This window comes from Chionomys nivalis, chromosome 17 (genome assembly GCF_950005125.1).
Source record: "Chionomys nivalis chromosome 17, mChiNiv1.1, whole genome shotgun sequence".
NCBI lineage: Eukaryota > Metazoa > Chordata > Mammalia > Rodentia > Cricetidae > Chionomys > Chionomys nivalis.
Window position 1 is genome coordinate 10,891,627 of NC_080102.1, and position 20,447 is coordinate 10,912,073.

Genomic DNA, 20,447 nt, shown 5'->3' on the forward strand with positions numbered 1-20,447 from the left:
ATTTATTTGATATTATTGAGTTGGAAGATATTCCATTTACCCATCACTACTCTGGCAACTATGAATTCCATCAGTGCATATTTCTAGAAAAAATAATTCAATAGCAAAGGCTGGAATTAGCTACCATACTTGGATATATCTTTTCTACTGACTTATAGAAATTCGGTAGCAGTCCTGAGGGTGCAAATAGTTAGCCGATGAATAGTATCATTGATTTTTGATTCCTCATTTTAGCCATTGAGAAAGAAGATATATTCTGTAAAAGTATCTGCTCAACGTGTAAAGCTGGGTGAGTTTTACCTGTTGACAAGTTTCATAACCAACAGGGCTATTCAGTTCCTGGAAATTCGCCTCATCCCTATAAGAATTTTATTATGCAAAAGCAACCACTTTCCCTTTTTTGCGATCCTACCTCCGTGATCGTCACACACTGCGATTCTGTGATAAAATGTACATGACAATGACAACCACTTAAGATGACTGCTAGTGAATTATTGATGTTTTTTGAAGCTCAAATTCTCCACGCAACTTAGTTGGAATTGCACTTTCTGAGACTTTTAAATTATGCTAATCTGCTATTTTTTAAATTACTTAAAGCACAAATATGTTAGTATAAATGATTTTATAGAATAACTCTTTTCTAATATTTCCTACCAAACCTTCAGCTCAGGGTTTCTGTTTTTGAAAGTCTATCTTGAACTCTACAGTTATATAAAACCCCTGTTATTGTACAAAATTCCACTGGGTAATTTCAGGAAGAAGTTTGTGATCCATAATCATATCTGTCATGATTTATATGTCTCATTAATATGCATCTCTATTTCTAAATTGTTGGGGTTATGAAGTCAATGCTTCTGTATTTTTAGTATTATTTGTTCCTCTAGAAGCAAGTATATTTTTGTACCTATAGAATCAAGCCTCTATACACAGTGGACTTTTGCTAAATTTGCCTTATTAATAAAACTAGTAACATATACTTTAGTACTATTTTCCAATTGACTAACTATGCAGAGTTTAAAGTTTATAAAACCTTACAAACTACCTAAATTGAATTTAAAAAGTCCCATCCCTTTTTAAATAAAAATTAAAATACTTAGTCTTAAAGTTGACCTGCACTTTTACCAAGCATGCTTGGAAGACAGAAACACGAATAGAAATAGCCACATAAAGCCTCTATTCAATCAGATTCAAACACAGGCAGAAGGAATGAAGGAACTGATACAAACTACTGTCCAATTTTCTGGAAAATGTAATGAACTTCCCTAGGGTTTTAAGACGATCAACAAGACCCCAACAATTCCAATTCACAAAGCATAGCCAGGAAGGCAGGAGGAACTTCCTTAATTGCTCTACTCCTCCCTTGAGAGATAGGTAGTCTGTCTAGTACCATCTACAACACACTGCTACCCTCAGGGAAGAGCTGACATAATTTCTCTATTTATAATCTATCTATCTATCTATCTGTCTGTCTGTCTGTCTGTCTGTCTATCTATCATCTAATTTCTCAAGAAAAAAACAACATAGCTTTTCAACAGAATCATTTCAATTCAGCTTCTTTATGAAGTATCGATTTCTGGCTGGTTGTTGAGAGACATAGGGATGAAGCTATTTTACTCGTTTTAATAATTCAAAAGTTCAGAATAGATAGAAAAAGCAATGTTACTAGACAAAATGAGAAACATTTTTCTATCATATCAACTCCATATTATACAGTTGATCTTTTCTGTTTCATGAATTCATTAGGGAAAATATAAACTATATGTTTTCTGTATCCTAACAGAATTATTTTCTATTTGAAGTTCAGCTTTGAGTACATGGTGAAAGAGGGAGCAGAAAGAATATGAGACTTGAAGATGAGAAGAAATTGTATGACATTCTCACCTCTGGATATGGCATGGCTGTTCCACACATAAATTCACAGCCTCTGATTTTACCCACACTTGATCAAATTATTTACAAATGCCAGCATGAATGGAATAGATGCTAAAGCCATACATGAGAAATTAATATGTGTGAATGACTATAGATGGAGGAGGAGCCCCATTTCTTTGGTGATGGTAAGGATGGATATATCCCTCACACATAAGCACATACGAAGTGTTTGAAATGGTTATATAAAAAAGCATGAATCTGGGAAGATGTTAAGAGATATGTTGCGCTGGTGGGAGGACTTGAGGGAGGGAGAGATGGTTATGAATAGGATACATTGTAACATGCCTTAAAGTTTTAAAAAGAAAGGAAATAAATTAGTAAAAAATAAAAGAAAGCAATACAATATTTTTATGTGTGCATATGTGTTGTATGTATGTGTAGGTTTATATTCACATATTTGTGGGAACATGCATGATTATTGATGCATATTCATACCCATCTGGAAGCTCTAAGGATTACTACTTTATTTTCTTTAGTAGTATAGAGAAAAATCAATGAATTGATTCAACTTTCTAGATATTTTTTCTCATTTGCAACAAAACCAGTAATACATTAGAAAGTACCTTTGAAGGCTTGGGATTCAATTTTGTTAATGAACACTGCTTGTTCATTTTCTGGCCACCCAGACCCTAATAATCACACAGAAACTATATCAATTACAACACTGCTTGACTGTGACTCAGGTTTATTTCTAGCTTGCTCTTACATCTTAAATTAACCCATTTCTACTAATCTGTGTATCACCACGGATTGTGACCTCCTGAAAAGGTTCCATTCATCTTTCTCCTTTGGCTTCCACATGGCATCTCTTTGACTTTGCCTACTGTCTCTCTATATCTCTGTTCAGATTTCCCACCTGGCTGTACTCTGCTAAGCCATTGGATGAAACAGCTTTATTCATCAACCAATAAAAGCAACATATATACAGAAGGGCATCCCACATAAACTAAGTTAAATATAGATTACATGACAGTTGAGAGTTCAGGACATGCAAATATAATAAAATTATAAAGCACCACCCTTCTTGAGATGTAGGTGAAATATGACCCCAAGCTCAGTGGTCACAAAAAATAAGTACACTGAATAAGTATTTATTTTCAGACAAATTGTTCTGCATATAGGCTGTTCTCCACAGTATGAATCCAACAACAGTAGTGATGTTTATCTATTGTGCTATGCTTGAGGCTGAATGGATTGATAACATATGTGTGAGTGCCTGGAAATGGCAGGTCCTCAATTACATCAGCTTTTCTTCTTGTTTCCTTTTAAGTCATAGTTTTTCAACCATAATATGAAAACAAAACACATTTTGGTTTTATCTCAGTCTTTCCACAGGACAAAACATGTTGCGCTTACTATTGTATAATCAGTGTCTTATGTCTGTGAGGAAAATTACTTTGTGCTGCTGAGGAGAGGCAGATACAGTTGATGATGGTCAGATATCATTTAGGTGTAGGCCTTTGTTTTGTAAATCTTTCTTCTTTCTGTTCTCATAATGTCAGATTTTTAAATGACAGCAAATGCTAGAAGACTCAGTGTGTTGAGACTAGATAAATTCTTTATACATTCATAATGGCACACTACTCTAGAGTTTTATATACTTTTAAGACATTTGGAATAAGAATTTTAGGCCAGATTCATGGTGGTCAACAGTACTAGCCCCAAGCCTTCCATCTTGAGTTTATTCCTTGGGTCTCATAACGTAGATGCAGAGAAATTATTCCTCCACATTGTCCTTGCCCTCCATATGCAAGTTCTGGAACCTATGTATACACACCCAGACACACACAGAGACTTAGACATACACACTGTACACATGCAAACACATATAATAAGGAAATAAAATGTAATTTTAAAAATGTAGTTAGCATCAAGTCACACCTGAACAAAAAATTTAGGAAGACCAGTTCAGCTATTTACATCCTCAAGCATACAGATAAAATGATTTTCTTAAAAGTAGGTTGACATGTTCTTAATTAGAGATCACATTGAAGTTGGCAAGCAATAACTATGATGTGAACATTTTTAACATTTTCTAGTTTTCCCTTCAATTAGGAGGAGAAGAAGGCTTTTCTTTTAGATGCTTCCATAATGAACAATGGGGTCTGTAGGCTATTGAGCTTAATCTTGATATATTTGTATAACCTCAAATCTATGGACAGATTTATAGATGATTGGTAAATGAATAAATATTTTCAGCATAAAATAGGACCTACATTAGTATTAATGAAATGAACTTATTAAAAATAGCAGTATAAATTTTCTAAATAATTGCTAGAACTATGTCGAAAAGATATCTTTTAAGGTCATCATTTTCTACTCAAAAGTTATATTTGAGATGAAGTGTAAAAACAAATTTTAGACATTTAGCTACCATTTTTAGCATCAACTTGTCTTCATTAAGCTCCCATATTTAGCCTAAAGTAATTTTCCAGAAATATGTGTAAAACCTTTAATCTAACCACTTATTCTTGACACCTTTTACCCATTTGTAATAAATATTTTTTAATTGTCACTGTTGGAGGGTGCTTGCCAAATTCCTATATTGGAAACACAATGCTCAGGGCAAATGCTGAAAAGTGGGCCCTTTAAGATACAACCAGGCCATGAGAGCCCTTCCCTCTTCTTCCCGAATTGCTTTTGGTTATGGTATCTATCACAGCACCAGAAAGCAGACTAGGACTGTATTTAGGATTAAGAGCAGCAAATGCAGACATTTTGAATGAGGACAAAGATGAAGGCTTGGAAGAAATGAGGAAGCCAATGGCAGACAGGATCCATGGATATAGAGAAAAGAAGCACCAGTGTGCTTGGGTGGGCAGATGCAGCAGAGCTTGGAATTATAACATCTTTGAGTTTTATTCTTTTCTGCAAAGCCACTGATGACTTTGAATTCTTAAAATCAGTAAGCCTCCAGCCCTAGCAGTTTCCAGGGCTAGAATTCTTTTGCCCTATAGAAAAACCAGATAAGGGTTTTCACACACACACACACACACACACACACACACACACACACACACACACACACACACACAGAGAGAGAGAGAGAGAGAGAGAGAGAGAGAGAGACAGAGAGAGAGAGAGAGACAGAGAGAGAGAGAGAGAGAGAGAGCTATCCTTATATTTGGGATTGGCTAGTACACATCCAGTGAACTCCTTAATGGAGAAAGCTAGTTAAGAAAGGAACTAAAACATAAATCATCAGGGAATTTTAGAGGGGAAGGTTAGTGTGCTACACTTCATTTTTAGGTGGTTAATAAACAGCTATTTATTTTTCATAAAATTATGAATAGTGTACAAACTGTTTTAATCAGCCTCCCACTTCTTTTATCTCAGTATGCTTAGAAGCTGCAAGGTCACTAAGCAACCTAGGGAAAGCTGACAGCTCTTAATCAGATAGCACATACACCAGACATTGTAGTTTCTACCGACCTAGGTCTGGAGTTAGACTTACTACTCGACACGAAGGAGAGACCCAGGCCACTAAATTATTGGTTCCGGGCTACGCTGTTGTAAGCCATTCTGATCGTGAGTGTTGTGGGGTAAAACCAGAGCAACAGCTAGGGCACGTAGTAAATCTATGTCCTTGGAGATCTGTGAATACCTTAGATGGAATGTTCTTTTCCTGAACCCCTAAACTCTGAACAAATGCCTGCTGATAAAAATAATTGCAAGAAGGCTTCTCTGCACTTAACCTAGGAGAGAGAAACAAGGCCTGGCAGTGGGAAACTGTTTTGACTAAATAGTTCTGAACTGTGGGAAATAATCCCCAAATATCTAACAGAAAGGAAATTCAGCTACAGCAAAAAATCTACAGCAAAGAACAGCTACTTATTCACAAAGCAATAATGCCATAAAGCCTTGCCTTTTGGTTTAGCTTTTACCAGATCCTTTGGTTCTGATAAGTCACCTGTGAAAAGATGGCTGAGCAGTTACTGTATAGCATTGCCGCTTGTAGCATTGTCATATGAACTAAATCAAGCCAACATAATTAGGTAAAATAAATAATTAAAAAAAAATCTGGAATCTTTCGCTATTTGTTTTTAATTTCCTTTCTTAATATTGAGTGAAATTTATGGATAACATTTATACATGCCTGTTATTTTAATCCCATATGTCTGTTAACAACTAAATTTTATTTCAGCAGATGTCTTTTAATGTACAAAAAATAAAAAGATTTTCCAAGAACATTTATTTTTATTATGTGTTAAGTTCAAGAAAATTGTGGGTATAAATTTGCTGTTCTGCTGTTGTTTGATACATATGGCAATGATGGAGGAAGGTCATTGGCTAATAAAGAAACTGCCTTGGCACATTTGATTGGTCAGCCTTTAGGTGGGTGGAGTAAACAGAATAGAATGCTGGGAGGAAGAGGAAGTGAGCTCAGATGCAGGGCAGCTCCTCTCAGATGAAGCAAGCCGCCAGGTCAGACATGCTGAATCTTTCCTGGTAAGACTGATGCTACACAGATTATTAGAGATGGGTTGATCGGGATATGAGAATTAGCCAGTAAGGGCTAGAGCTAATGGCCCAAGCAGTGTTTAAAAGAATACAGTTTGTGTGTCGTTATTTTAGGGCATAAGCTAGCCAGGCGACCATGAGCTGGGGTGGCAGGAACACAGCCCACAGCTCCTTCAACACAGCAATCTCCGGTGAAAAACTGCAGGGTTTCTCATTACTGAGCAGAAATTACAGCAGATTGCAACTGTGTGGGACCTACCACTGACAAACATAATCTCAAGGTGTCTACACGAAGCTCTTTAAAACATGGTTTTGAGATATAAAATGAATACTTACTCCTAAACAGAGATAAAAAAAAAAAAAACTGTTCTCTGAAACAGTCAAACTTTGTAAATTGCTGATCTTGTCTAGATATCTTATTTTAAGAACATGTATATAAATTAATGTCATATATTAAGCAGGAATTGGTAGACCATCACTCCATGGCACTTTATTTTCTAGGGTATTTATTTTCTAGGGTAAATCTCAGAAAATATTAAGAAGCAAAATAGAGTTGTGATCTGAAAGTTTATAGACCATGACTAGGCTGTTGGAGTTCTACATCAAAAAGACAGTACAAGGAGTTGGTTTCAACATCCAGCACACCAATGAATACGCAAAGTATTTCTTTATTTTTGGCATTATAGATCATTGTCTAACAACTTACAATTTTTGGCCACTAAAGCACAGCTTAGCAATCAGTCAAGATGCCCTGACTTTGTTTTTACAGTCTTTGAGATACTCCTGTTGGGTGTAACCTAGCATGAAAGGCTGCAGATGGAGAGTCACCTAGTTCTCCATTGGCTGAAATTAGGGACAGAGACATGGGCATCCTAACATAAAGCAGAAGCAACCACCAGAACAATAGGAGATAATAGAATTCAGACTCAGAGAAGGGTGTTGGTGCCATATAGCTGCTTTTCTAGTGAAATACACAACAGATGATGTTATACATTTTTACATAAGGTTGAATAAAAAAAAAGTCTTGTAAAAATCAGAGAAAGTTTTTTTTGAAAACACAGTATCAATGGACAAAAAAAAAATAGAGATTAAAATGGAGAATAGGAGACAACCATCAACCATTAAATGAAATATAAGTAATTTTGTATCAGCAACCATAAATAGGAAATTGACCCTAAAAATAATTTTTTCATGAACAATGAATTTTGCTGGATCTATTACACATGCCTTAGGAAATAATTGACCTTTAAACGTTGTTACTACTATGGGAAGGCAGCCAATGTTTTATATAATTACAGTTAAGGGAACAAGTAGCTTTCTATTTTGCTCCTTATCCTCCAAAACATTTTAAATTATTTTTAAAAGATAGTAAAACCGCAATAGCAAAAATAAACTGAGTTTTGTAGCTCAATTTTCAACCACTTCATGTAACACTGTAGAATAAACCCATACAGTTTATTCCATGATCAGATATGTTATATAAATATTGAACAAAGACACAGAGCACAGAGCTAGTCTTACATTTAAATATATTATTTGACATTAAATATTTCTAGTTCTAAACAGCAGATTTGTTTTTTCTAACTGTATTAAATGTTGTTGATATCACAAATTGATCATCAGGTTTTTTTTCTTTACAGCTTAAAGAATCCACTGAGAAGATTTGACTGTTATTAATAAACTTTGTATTTGGACTCTATGTTAAGTTGTTAAATTTTAAGAAAGTTGAAATCATTAAATGTCTTCTTATTTTAATAATGCCAGTGAAATATTTTAAGTACTCACATATTAGAATAGATAATTGTATGTATATGACATTGAAATATGGGATATATATTTGTTCATTTGAAGACATCATATAATACCAAATGAAACATATGTCTTAGAAACATGGATACTTTGGGACAGTGCTGAAAAATCAAGGCCTCTCTGTGTTTATATGCAATAGCTGTCAATCACCTCCTGAGGCCCCTTGTGTGTGTGTTGTCTATTAACTAGATCTTAGCAGTCCAATGAATCATTAAACACTAACCCAAAGTTCAGTTTTCCACATGTTATAATGTCAAAGGAATCTAACTTAGGGCTCTGCTCTTGAACATGTATATACATGTTATATACTTACTAGGTAATATGTACTTAACCAAATAATTTTCTTTAATTACTAATATTCTACCTACAATTAAGGTAAGTCACTAGATGTTTTTGTTGGTTTGTTTGTTTGAGTCAGGGTTTTGTTTTGTAGAACAGGTTCAATGAGAACTGAGACAAGACCTACCCCAGCCTCATAAATTCTGGGATTACAACTTTATATCAGAATTTAATTCTTTATTTCTTACAAATCAATGCTAAAGCAAAGATTTGACTTATCCTAATTTTAGATGAAGAAGAAAATAAGATTAAAGAAGTTAAACAACTTAAGTCAATAAACAATCATGCATAAATATGATGGTGGAGGGTCATCTTTCTATCTGTTGCTTTTATTGGTTAATTAATAAAGAAACTGCCTAGGCCCATTTGATAGGCCAACCCTTAGGTGGATGGAGTAAACAGAACAGAATGCTGGGAGAAAGAAGCCAAGTCAGTGAGTCGTCACGATTCTCCCACTCCAGACAGACGCAGGTTAAGATCTTTCCTGGTTAGCCAGCTCGTGGTGCTACACAGAATATTAGAAATGGGTTAGATCAATATGTAAGAGCTAGCCAATAAGAGGCTGGAACTAATGGGCCAGGCAGTGTTTAAAAGAATACAGTTTTTGTGTAATTATTTCGGGTAAAGCCATGCGGGCGGCCGGGTGCCGGGGAGGCAGCCCCTCTGCTCTTATTATTACAGAGTGGCGCTCCAACGTAATGGACTAAATCCACTTAAAAACCTGAGAGGGCTTTAAAAAAAAGGGAGAGAGATTTGGTTTGGCTCTGTCTTATTTAGACAAAAAGGGGAGATGTAGAGGAGACCCAGCCAATCACCTTGCTTGTAGGGCGGGTCCCCCGAGGATATTTTTTACTTATAAAGATTGCGAGTGTGCTTCCCCCCTTCCCTTCTGCTTTCCTGTTCTCTGCTGGAACTTCGGTTCTGTGAGTCTTTCCCTAACTAAAACTGAATATTTTATTATAATTTCCGTCTGCCGTTCATTTATGCCGCTACATAAATAATATTGTCAAATGAATACATTTTATAAGAATAGAATGTATGTTAGACACTGACAATGTGTTCGTTTTACTATCATATTAAACATTTTTTGTCTCTAATTATTTTAAACTAATTTCTAAAGTAATCAATTTACTTTTATAGAACGGTCTAGTGCACACATGACTCATGGCACGCAATCATACACATGAGCACATACATATCTATTGTGTTTGCATCAGTTTAAACACAACTAAAACTTCCAAACATAAAATTTCCCTTCCTCTGTTCTGTGCCTTAGAATATTTTTTTCTCTTTTATTTATAATTCAATTGTATTTAATTCAATTCTGTATCTTTTAGCAAATTGGTGGTTATGACTAAGTGGGTTGATGTTATGACGCACTGGTGGTGCTCATAGTTGGAAGCTCTTTCCCAGGTGACATCATTTTCTAGTAGCCTCTGTACCACTTTGTCCAATGCATTAAAGTCATTCAACTGGCTAGCATGTCTGTTATTCTTCTGCACTGAAATCCTTTGCTTATTTTTTCCCCAAGGCCTTTCATACAGAGTTGTACTCAAGCACATGGTTTTAAAGCACTGTATTATGGTGTCTCCTTTTAGACATCTCCATATTTAGGGAAAAGCATATTGTTCTGTATCATGATTTCAGCTAAGTGTCCTCAAAATAACCCATGTTATTACATTTAAGAGTGACATCTAATGTGTCAAACTTAGTCTTGAAGATTGAAAGTAAGCAAAAGATGCTCAAATGCCTGTGTTTTGAGATAGCTCTCTTGCTAAATCTGGCTCACTTTCATGGATTCAGCTAAGAATATATGTACTCCTCCAAAGGATTTCTTTATTAAATCCACATGTCAATGCCTCAAGAAATTTTATTGCCTATACCACACTTTCAGGTTGTATTTTAAAGGAATAACTTTGAAAATATAGAATATTGTATATAATAATAAAATGTTATCAAAAGTTCTATTGCTTACCATGACAACTTGGTAGAACTCTATTCCATCCAGGTCTTCCATCATCTCCCATGATGCAAGTGAGTGTTGAATACCCTTGGAGAACATAGCCAGCATCACAGTAATAGGTGACCGTTGACCCCAATTTATAATCCATTCCAAGTCTAGTACCATTCATTATATTGCCAGGATCAAAACAGGATTCCCGGAGTTTTGCTGTAAAACAGTACCAGTATCATATTAATTGGATTGACACATTCTTTTCTGAGACATTTTATAGTATGCTCATCTGCTGACAATCAGTAACTACATACAGCAAGCGTAGAGAGAGAACACGGCTGATCATGTGGAAAGAATGTAGAGTGCTATGCACAGTGTGGATACATCCAAACGCAACCCGGATTCAGGGAGAGGATCGTTTCCTGAGTTCAGGCACAAGCACATGCACACACATGCACACCTTCATTCATACATTCCTTCTCATGCATCAGCTTGAAAGTCCACTAAGAAACAGACACAAGGGGCGCTGTATTCACGGGTCCCCTAACTGTGGAGTGAAAAATAAAAATCAAATGCAAACTGACAAAGTAAAAGTTCCAAGAATATCTTAAAAAGCAGCATCTCCATTTTCTATGCACTGAACATGTACGTAAGAGTTGTGTATAAAACACGATGTTTATAAGGGACGCTAGCAACGAAGGATGCTGGTATTTGAGGAAGTCTTGAAAACAACCATTGAGAGTTGAACTGGAACAACCACATTCTCTAAAATGCTGTTTTCAGAAAACATCCCACAGGGTGGTTACCGCACTGTGTCACACTAAAACCAGATCGTGCAAACTTCTTGCTCTTTTCAGGAAATATATTGACATAATATTGTTTCTGCAAAATTTTTCTATTGTTAGCTTCAGTGTGAAGTGTAATCACTTATCTAATGATTTTTATGCATTTTTAAATCCTTGGTGAATACATTCCTTTAAATATCACTGCCCTTGTTTATTACCAAGTGTGCCAAAGCATTTACATCTGTAAAAATTGAAATCAGTTAACACAAATTATGAAGCAACCAAGTTTAGAATTATTTTTGTGAATAATATATTGTGTTTGCCTTACTGCTATGCCAATTGATGAACAGATCATAGGAACTGTTTTTATTTTTTTCCTCCTACTATTTTCCAAGTAAGATATATTAGGTAATAAAGTTCTTTTTCTCAGCTTGTTGTAGATATTTTAGTTTTTCCCTTACAGAATGAAAATTAGCTGAGAAGTAGGCATGAATTCGCATTTATCTGAGATACGGCCAATAGGCTTTACCTCATGTAGAACTGCAAGGTTAAACGGAGAATGGTTTCAAGATAAGATGAGAGAAACCTGGGAGGAAGTGATGCTTGGCTTTCAGAGTGACTATGCTGCAGTCAATTAGCACACTTGCCGCGAGCATTTCGGTGGGTACCATTCCTGTCTTTCATCCTGTGGGTTTTCGGAAATGTTTCCTAAATTGGAACTCAAGGTAGAACTTAGATCTAGGTCTAAAGTAATGACACTTCCTCCTTATTTAGTTCTTTTATCTTTTCTTCTCTCTTTCCCTCTTTGCAGATGTATGCATACCCGTTCACCTTGAAGGTACAAGGAACTATCTCAAAGCTAAATTCTCATTGACAACATGGAGAAGAGGAATATATTTTAAAGCTACTTACTTCCCAGGAATATTATTATTACGTTATTCTACTTATCATTTTGTAAAAACAAAAAACAACAAACAACGCTTTTATGATAAGCAGAATGGAGTAGCTGACAGAAGGAAAGTCACTGCATAGTTTCTCTGTATATGGACTGTTACAGCCAATCAATAAGGAGGAATGAATATAATGGACAAGGTTTGGACTCCAGGTTCTTTCCATTTAGTATATGTGGAAGTGGTTTGTGGATTACAGAAAAGATAAATAATGTCTAAATGTAGCAGTAGATAAGAGTCTGGACTTTTGAGATAATGTGGAATCACATTTTATTTTTCTCAACCATATGACTTTAGGCAATTTTCTTTAATTTGTTTTGCCAAAAACAACAGTCAAAAAGCAAATGATTTTCAATTCATATTTCTTCATAGTTAGTCTGAATACAATATGGGCTTTTAAAAATGTGTCTCTTATTTGGTATTGCTCCCAATTAAGAGTAACTATCACACTTGAAGGTTTTACCTAGGTTTATTTAAAAATATCATCATGGCTACAATATTGGTCTTCAGAACTACTGGTATTTCACATGGTATGGAAACTCTAATATAGAAAAATTAATAAGCAAAGAATAGAAATGGAATGTTAGCAGAATAGAATGACACAAAAGTACCTCTCTTTATGCAGAAATTCCAAAAATACAACAAGAATACTATCTCAATAAAAGGGTTAAGTAACTAGAAATATACAAAATATTATTAAATATCACCCTGCCTTCATGACTAAGAACAACCACAGAAATCTAATAATAGAGGCATTACTTATTACCAACAAAGTAAAGTCTTTTTAATTAAAATGAGAAAGAATTTATAAGGAAAATTATAAAGCATTACTGAAAGACATTAATGAAAACAGTAGTAAATTGAGAGACTAGCTGTATTAATAGATGAGAAGATTAAATGTCATACATCAATTTACTCCCAAATGATTTATTAATTCAACATGGTAATAATCAAATGCAATATGTAGAAGAAGCTTAATTCTAAATATGAAGTCAAAGCTCAAAATATTGTGACAGGCATCAAGGACAAAATTTAAAAAGAGAGAGAGAGAGAGAAAGTTTCTTCTACAGGTTCAATGCTTTAGGCACTAGATGAAGGAGATATTTTGGTAGGTTTTGGAAATCTTAGGAGGCAGGGCAAGCAGGAGAAGGAGGTTATGGGAAGACACATGCCCTGCAAGACTGTATCTTGCACTAACTTTATTCTTTTCTCTTTGCTTCTAATCCACCATAACGCTTAGGCAAAGGCTATGGTCCTGTCTCTCTACTGGACTTAGCCGGTAGAATAGGACATGAAAACAGTGAAGCCATGATCCCAAATAAATGTTTCCTCATAGTTAGTAAATCTGTTGGTATTTGGATACACCAGTAAAAGTCCCATTTACAGAAGGTGGTGTACACTTTATCGCTGCTGTTTTAAAATATATTACTATTCTGAAAAATATTGCTTTGCGGATGAAAAAGTGGTCAGTGGAATAGATTCGAGATTTAAAATTTGACACAGGGACTAGATAGTTGACAGCAATAGCATTATCTGTCAGGAAGTGTGCTACAATGTTTAATTAGTTACATGTTAAATTGCAAATTAGGGTGCTGGTTTACAAAAAATAAACTCCACATGAGTTAATATTAAATTAATGACTTAAGAATGGAAAATATAGCTCTATTTTTAGAACAAATATAAGAAGACACGTTTATGAAAAATTGCAATAAGAACGAATATTTTTCACTTCTTTTCTTTTTTTGTTTGTTTTTTTGTTTCCTACAATTTGTGATTGTAGGAATGTACAGATCCAACAAGAAGATGGCAGTATGCAAAATAGTAGAGATAGATTCAACTTAATACTATTTGAGGCAAAAATAATAAAATGTCAAAGACCTAATAATCATAAGGCTACGAATGTTAAAATTTAATAAGAGAAGTGATTTTTCAAATCTTAAAGCTCTTACCATCTGATGTTTAGTATTAATAGGAATAGACTTTCAATATTTTTAATTTACCTGGCAATAAGGAATTAAATTGAAGAATTTTATACCCTTTGACTCAGTAATCCTGTTCCCAAAACACAAATGTCTCTGTAAGATTCTCACATATAAATTCACAAAGACCCATAAAAGAGTGTTCTTCTTGACATAATTCCTTTTCAACAGTAAAAATTAGAATAACCTATCAGAAAAAATAGAAAATAACTATGATACAACTATATTAAAGAGTATAGTGAAGAAATTAATGTATCTGTCTCAAATATTGAAGTCTTAGAACTATATGAGGAAAAAAGCAATGTATAAATGATGAAAATAAAAAGGTTATATGAAAACATGCTAAGTATGCATATATGATAGATGCCTTGGTTATTGTTTTATTGCTGTGCAGAGACACCATGAGCAAGTCACTCTTATTAAAAAAAAAACATTTAGTTTGGGGTTGGCTTACATAATGTCATAAGTTTAGGTCATTATCATTATGGGAGGAATCTCGGTGGGAACTTGGTCATACATATGGTGCTAGAGCAGTAGCTTAGAGCTACATCCCAATCATCAGACCAAGAATGAGAGAAAGACATTGGCCGTGGAATGTGCTTTTGAAATCCCCAAGTTCACCACTAGTGCACTAGTTGGCAGCAACAAGGCCACACCTCTTAATCCTTTTTAACATTTTCAAACAGTTCATTCCCTGGTGACTAAGCATTCAAATACATGAGCCGATTGGGACCTTTTTAAATTCAGATCACCATAATAGAAAGTATAAAACTAGGTACAAACCTTCAAAAATAGAAAATTAAGCACAGAATCCAGGTTGAGAAGGACATAGCCATTAATGGAAGCAAGGATGAAAGGAGGCCATGAGTCTGAAAAGAGCACGGGGCCAGAGCATAGGGAGGGTTTGATCGAGGGAGGAAAGGCAAGGGGGAAATGATATAAAATAAAGAACGGCAAAAGTGAGGATGTCAGAAATCTATATCAAGCATTGATTTTGGTTTTCTCCCTGTTTAGCTATTTAGCTGAGCCCTAGAGTGTCTTCCCTGTTGAGACAGTCATATGGTATTCAAGCTCAGTCTTCTAAATTCAACTGGTTATGTAGTTGACAATCACAACTTCTGAAAATGACCTACCATCTTCAGATCAAACCAACTAACTCTTGCAAAGAATTTCCCCAAAGAGTTGATGCCCAAATTCTCACTGTCTGTCCCAAGCAGCCTGTTTATTCCTCTGCAGTCAGGCCATTTATTATTTTGTCCCATAAAATTTATGATACTCAGAAGACTGCAGGTTACCACTGAAATCAAATTTGCACCATGGTTATGTTCAGCGTTTATCATTGGGCTTCATATGAATTTCCATAATGATAGCAGAGATATCTTTACCTGCTGACCTGTAAACATTCCCTTTACTTACATACCGATGCAACAGATATCGTAGTGATTTTTATGATAGTTCTAAAGAGAATAACCCAAGGTCTTATAGCAAAAAGAAAAGGAATTAACATTGAGCATGTAATATTTAACTTTTAAAAACAAGAATAAAGGATCTTCTGTAAAGAAACATAATGCCATATTTACAGAATTCACTGGGTAGCTTCTTTGAAATTATATTTTCTTATGTATAATTTCAGTTATTAAAAATTGTCAGTGGGGATAGGTAGCTAACTCAGGGTGTAAGAGTGCTTACTATGGATGTACAGAGACCTGGTTTGCATTCTTAGAATGCCAATAAAAAAAAAAGTGGTCCTAAACATCCCAGTGAGGAGTATAGAGGATAGCGACAAATCATTTAGGAAGGCTAGAAATTAGTCTAGCCAATATTAGGAGTTCCAGGTTTAGAGACAGATCCTACCACAGGAGAGTGAGTTGTGGGGAACAACTGAGCAAGAAACAGTGTGTTGTCTTCTGGTTCTGGTACACAGTCAAATAAGTGCATGCTCCTCTACACACACACACACACACACAAATACACAAACACATAAAATTAAAAAATAAAATTAAGCCGGGCGGTGGTGGCGCACGCCTTTAATCCTAGCACTTGGGAGGCAGAGGCAGGCGGATCTCTGTGAGTTCGAGACCAGCCTGGTCTACAAGAGCTAGTTCCAGGACAGACTCCAAAACCACAGAGAAACCTTGTCTCGAAAAACCAAAAATAAATAAATAAATAAATAAATAAATAAATAAATAAATAAAATTAAGTACGTGAGGAGACAAATTTATATTTAAATGTGTATTTTGATACATATTTAACCCGATGTTAACCCAATATAAGTACAATTTATCAGTCAAATATAAAATAATTGCAATTAATCATTAACTTATGAAATCATCTATGATTCAAAAGGCATTATTAATAAAGTATCCATGGGCACTCTAAAATAATTATAAAAGTTAAAATAAACCTGTCTGAGACATAGATATCATTGCTTTTTGTCCACTCTCTTATAAATATAAAAATATTTAAAATACTAAGCATTATTTGAAACATAATTCTATTTTTCGTCTTCTATCACTGAAGGAAATCTCTGAATTAAAGTATTTTAATGAAACTTCAGTCCCCCAATGAAGTAAGTTTTTTTTTTTAATATTGTGGGGTTTATCTTCTACTGCAGTATACTAATTAGTAGTGTGGTTGTCAGTTACATACTGTTGAGTAAATAATTAGAGAAATGGTAATTTCATTTTCGTGATGGGAAACTACACAGTGAGCTCTTTTGTGAGACTAAACTGCACGCAGACCACATGTCACAAGCCTGTGCCACTAAAACAAACAACAGCCAGCACTAAATTATTGTCATGTAAACATAATCCCAGTTTAATATGGATGTTAAAGCTGAATGTGCACACGTACCTTTGTATTCTAAATGAAATCCAGTGTAACTAACAGATCCATCGCTCCGAAAAGCCAAGTGCATGGTATTTGAGCTGCTTTCTATTCGTTCTGGTAACTTGCTGTCTTGAAAACTTCCAATCAATGGGCTGTTACTGTCTGGTCCATCATATATATAGAGGAAGTCATAGTTTGGTTCTATGCTAAAACTAAGAGAGAAAGTGACGTGTTACTAAAAGGGTATTTGCAAAGCTAGATGCAGCGTCAAGGAACAATTGACCCTGTGAACTAAATCGGACACAAAAATTTGCCTGGCAACAAAACCTACTGGACATGAGTAGGAATGAGAATTCCTTAAATAGCTCTTGTGGGTTACTTGAGGAAAGCCCAGAAAATTAGGACTAAATTATGTATTTGAGCTTTTTTTCTTCACTTTCTAACCTAGGTAGTCTCTTATAAGTTACTTTGTATCTATAAAATGATACATATGCTTTTTAATTTTACAATGTATTTTATAGGATGAAGGTGTAACTTTTTTCATTGTTAGTTGTGAAAATACAAGCACTTTAAAATATATCCAGTACCAGATTAAACAGATAAATGTAAAAATTGTTTTAAAATTATTCCGCAACACATCGTATGCTGTATTAGGTAGCATTATTGATATGAATCAGTATATGTATATTTTTTCCTTTTAAAATTAGATAATGGTAAAAGATTTTTACAATGTAGATGGTTCAAACTCACAGGATTGAAATATTTTCCATAAGAAACTTCCTTTCACCTGACAAGGCATAAGAATTATTTCATAATGTTCATGGTTTCCAATATTTGGGAACCAGGTAATCTATTGACAACCTAGCTATTGTTAGTATCATATGATTCAGAAACAATTGAAGAAAAAGACTTTTTTAGGCTATTAGGAAAAGTCAATTAGTTTGATTGCAAATGAAATCAGAAAAGCTTGTCTATATCAAGATACCATCTGCTATAACTTGATGATATTTGTATTTAAGATACTACAATATAATAATATACAGAACATAGCAAGGTCAAGTTTCTGCTACTGTTTTTGCCCTTAATGGTTTCCAGTACCGGCCAGATGATTTGTGCACAAATGATCAAGGAGGTCGAGGGTGGCTCAGAGACTCCTAACCTTCCCCTGTATAAGGTTATGTGGAGCATGGGAAAAGGAAGAAAGCATCAATTTCATCAGCAGCTTGCCAAGGTCAATGAGTTAATCTTAAGCCCTGCCAGTGGCTCAGAAGCAGGAACTTTGGTAATTATTGGTATTTAATAGCAGAAGTCAGCACAGGTTCGATTTCATTGGCCCCTATGGACCACAGCTTTGTGAATTTTCTCTTCCTTTGTGAAACTTTGATTTTAATGACAAACACCTTGTCTATTGTACAGCCAGAGGCTTATGGAAGCAAATGCTTTATAAAGAACATGGCAGTAGTTCCTGTGATTGGAGCACTAAAAATAGTCACTTAATAGTTGAATACTGGATATTTTATTGAATTTCTGTTTGCCTTAAGTGAATAGTTAGTGTATTGATTTTTAGATTTTTTTAAAAATGAAAGTGAAAAAAATCTGTAGGAAATTTGAGGCTCTTCTCTGCAATGCTTCATTTTGCACAAACACTGGAAGGATGGTACACTGTACCAATCCGGCATTCTCATAAAATTAATATGGTCATGGCAATCCTTAGATCTAGTGAATATACAGAAATCATTAAAAGTCAAAGATTTCCTTAATGTCACATAATGAATGACAGAGTTGGAAATCAAATTTCTCTCTATACTTCCTGCAGTATAGCCGTTTATCCCCATGTTATTAGCTAATTTAATTTATGAAACAAAGCTCGGTATCAAACATCTTGATAATTTCTGTTCTCTTAAAATGCAATTTCTCCAGTAGCAAAAAATGGGCATAATAATCTCATTTGCCAAGGAAGTCCTTGCAATAATGGCTTGAAATAACCAACAATTTCATTGCCATTGTTTGGGCATCAACCATCATCATTTGTTAATACTATGAATTATGACAATATAATGTCTATATTTTGCTATTTTTCATGATATTAAATGATATTTTTAAAATTTGTCTTCAATATGTTAGAAAATCTTCTATGTTTGAGCTTTACATTTTACACAAATCCTAAGCCTCTTTAAATGACTGGAGGTAAAAATAACAGCTGTGCTTCTTAGATCAATCTTTGGTTACATCAGTGTTTGTGAACATGAATGAAATCTTAGATTAGAATGAACTTGGACACTTTAAACGGTGCAAATCCAACAGTCCCAGTTAAATATTTTCACGTTGCTCTGCTTTGAGTTTCTAGCAACTGAATCCATATTTCTGTCCATCTAGTCAGCTGCTGTCTCCATCCTAAACTTCCAGCCACCCTCAACTCATCACTGAAATCTTAAATTGAAAGAGGTCACATTCTGCAACAAAATATCATGAGGAAAAAAAAATTCTTTTCCCAAATAAAACAGAAACGACAGTGGCAAGTCTAAAGTCTCATCTAGAGTTCCAACTCGGTGAGTTGCTGTGTGCAATGTCTCCACAGCGCTATGACACAATAATGTGAACGTGGGAGCATTCCCACGTAAAACCTCGAGAATCCAGCAAGTTCTGCTGAAAGATCCAGTAAGGATCTTTCTCTCATCTGCTGGACTTAATGAGACACCCACAAGGAAAGTGATTAGGAAGACAAATTCTTCCAAATTCGGTAACACGCACATGGCAGAAAGGGAAAGTTGGTGCCGAAAATATGAGACAAAAGATATTGAATCACCAACTTCTTAATACTTTAGTGTAAGAGAAGCTGATTGGTGGAATCAGTGGTGATAAATACAGAGAGAAAGAAAAATATAGAAGTCAAAGTTTGTGATTCATCAGTCTTCTGGATCTTTCCCACCTTTTGCTGGCCTGGATATCTCCTGAGAATTTTAACCCATACCCTGCAGAACTGCTGATCTCTGAAAAAGGCTTTTAAATCACCCACTGTATAGTATTAGTGTTGGCATTAATTTTTTAAAGTAAATAAAACCTTACTGAGTACAAATGCCAAAGCAAACTAACCACAAGAGATTTTACACATGGAGCGGTGGAACAACTCACCTGATAAAGGCCAGGGAGATAACGTAGTCAGCATTGACGCTGATAGTCCAGTCACAGTCCCTGCTGTGCGGATACGGATGAGGGAAGTTTGGCGAAAGGATAAAGCCTGAAGATCCTGTTAAATTGCCTCCACAAGGTGCTTTAATTTAAACAAGCAAACAAAATACCTTAAGAGATTAATAAGATCCATTAGCTGTCTATATTTGTGAAATCATTTCGTTGAGGGTATGTGAAACTCGGCACGCACTTCACTTATACAGCACGGGCTGCTGGGATA

At 35.0% G+C, this 20,447-nt stretch overlaps 1 protein-coding gene across 1 annotated transcript in view; it reads right to left on the minus strand.

The window, feature by feature from the left end:
• The window catches only part of Csmd3 (CUB and Sushi multiple domains 3), a 916,841-nt gene that overhangs the window by 207,653 nt on the left and 688,741 nt on the right, over positions 1-20,447 (minus strand). The window contains exons 29-31 of the mRNA XM_057791849.1: positions 20,171-20,309; positions 17,063-17,250; positions 10,517-10,711 (exon numbers count right to left, since the gene is read on the minus strand). Coding sequence (XP_057647832.1) covers positions 10,517-10,711; positions 17,063-17,250; positions 20,171-20,309 — 522 coding nt within the window. The remainder of the gene's footprint in view (positions 1-10,516; positions 10,712-17,062; positions 17,251-20,170; positions 20,310-20,447) is intronic.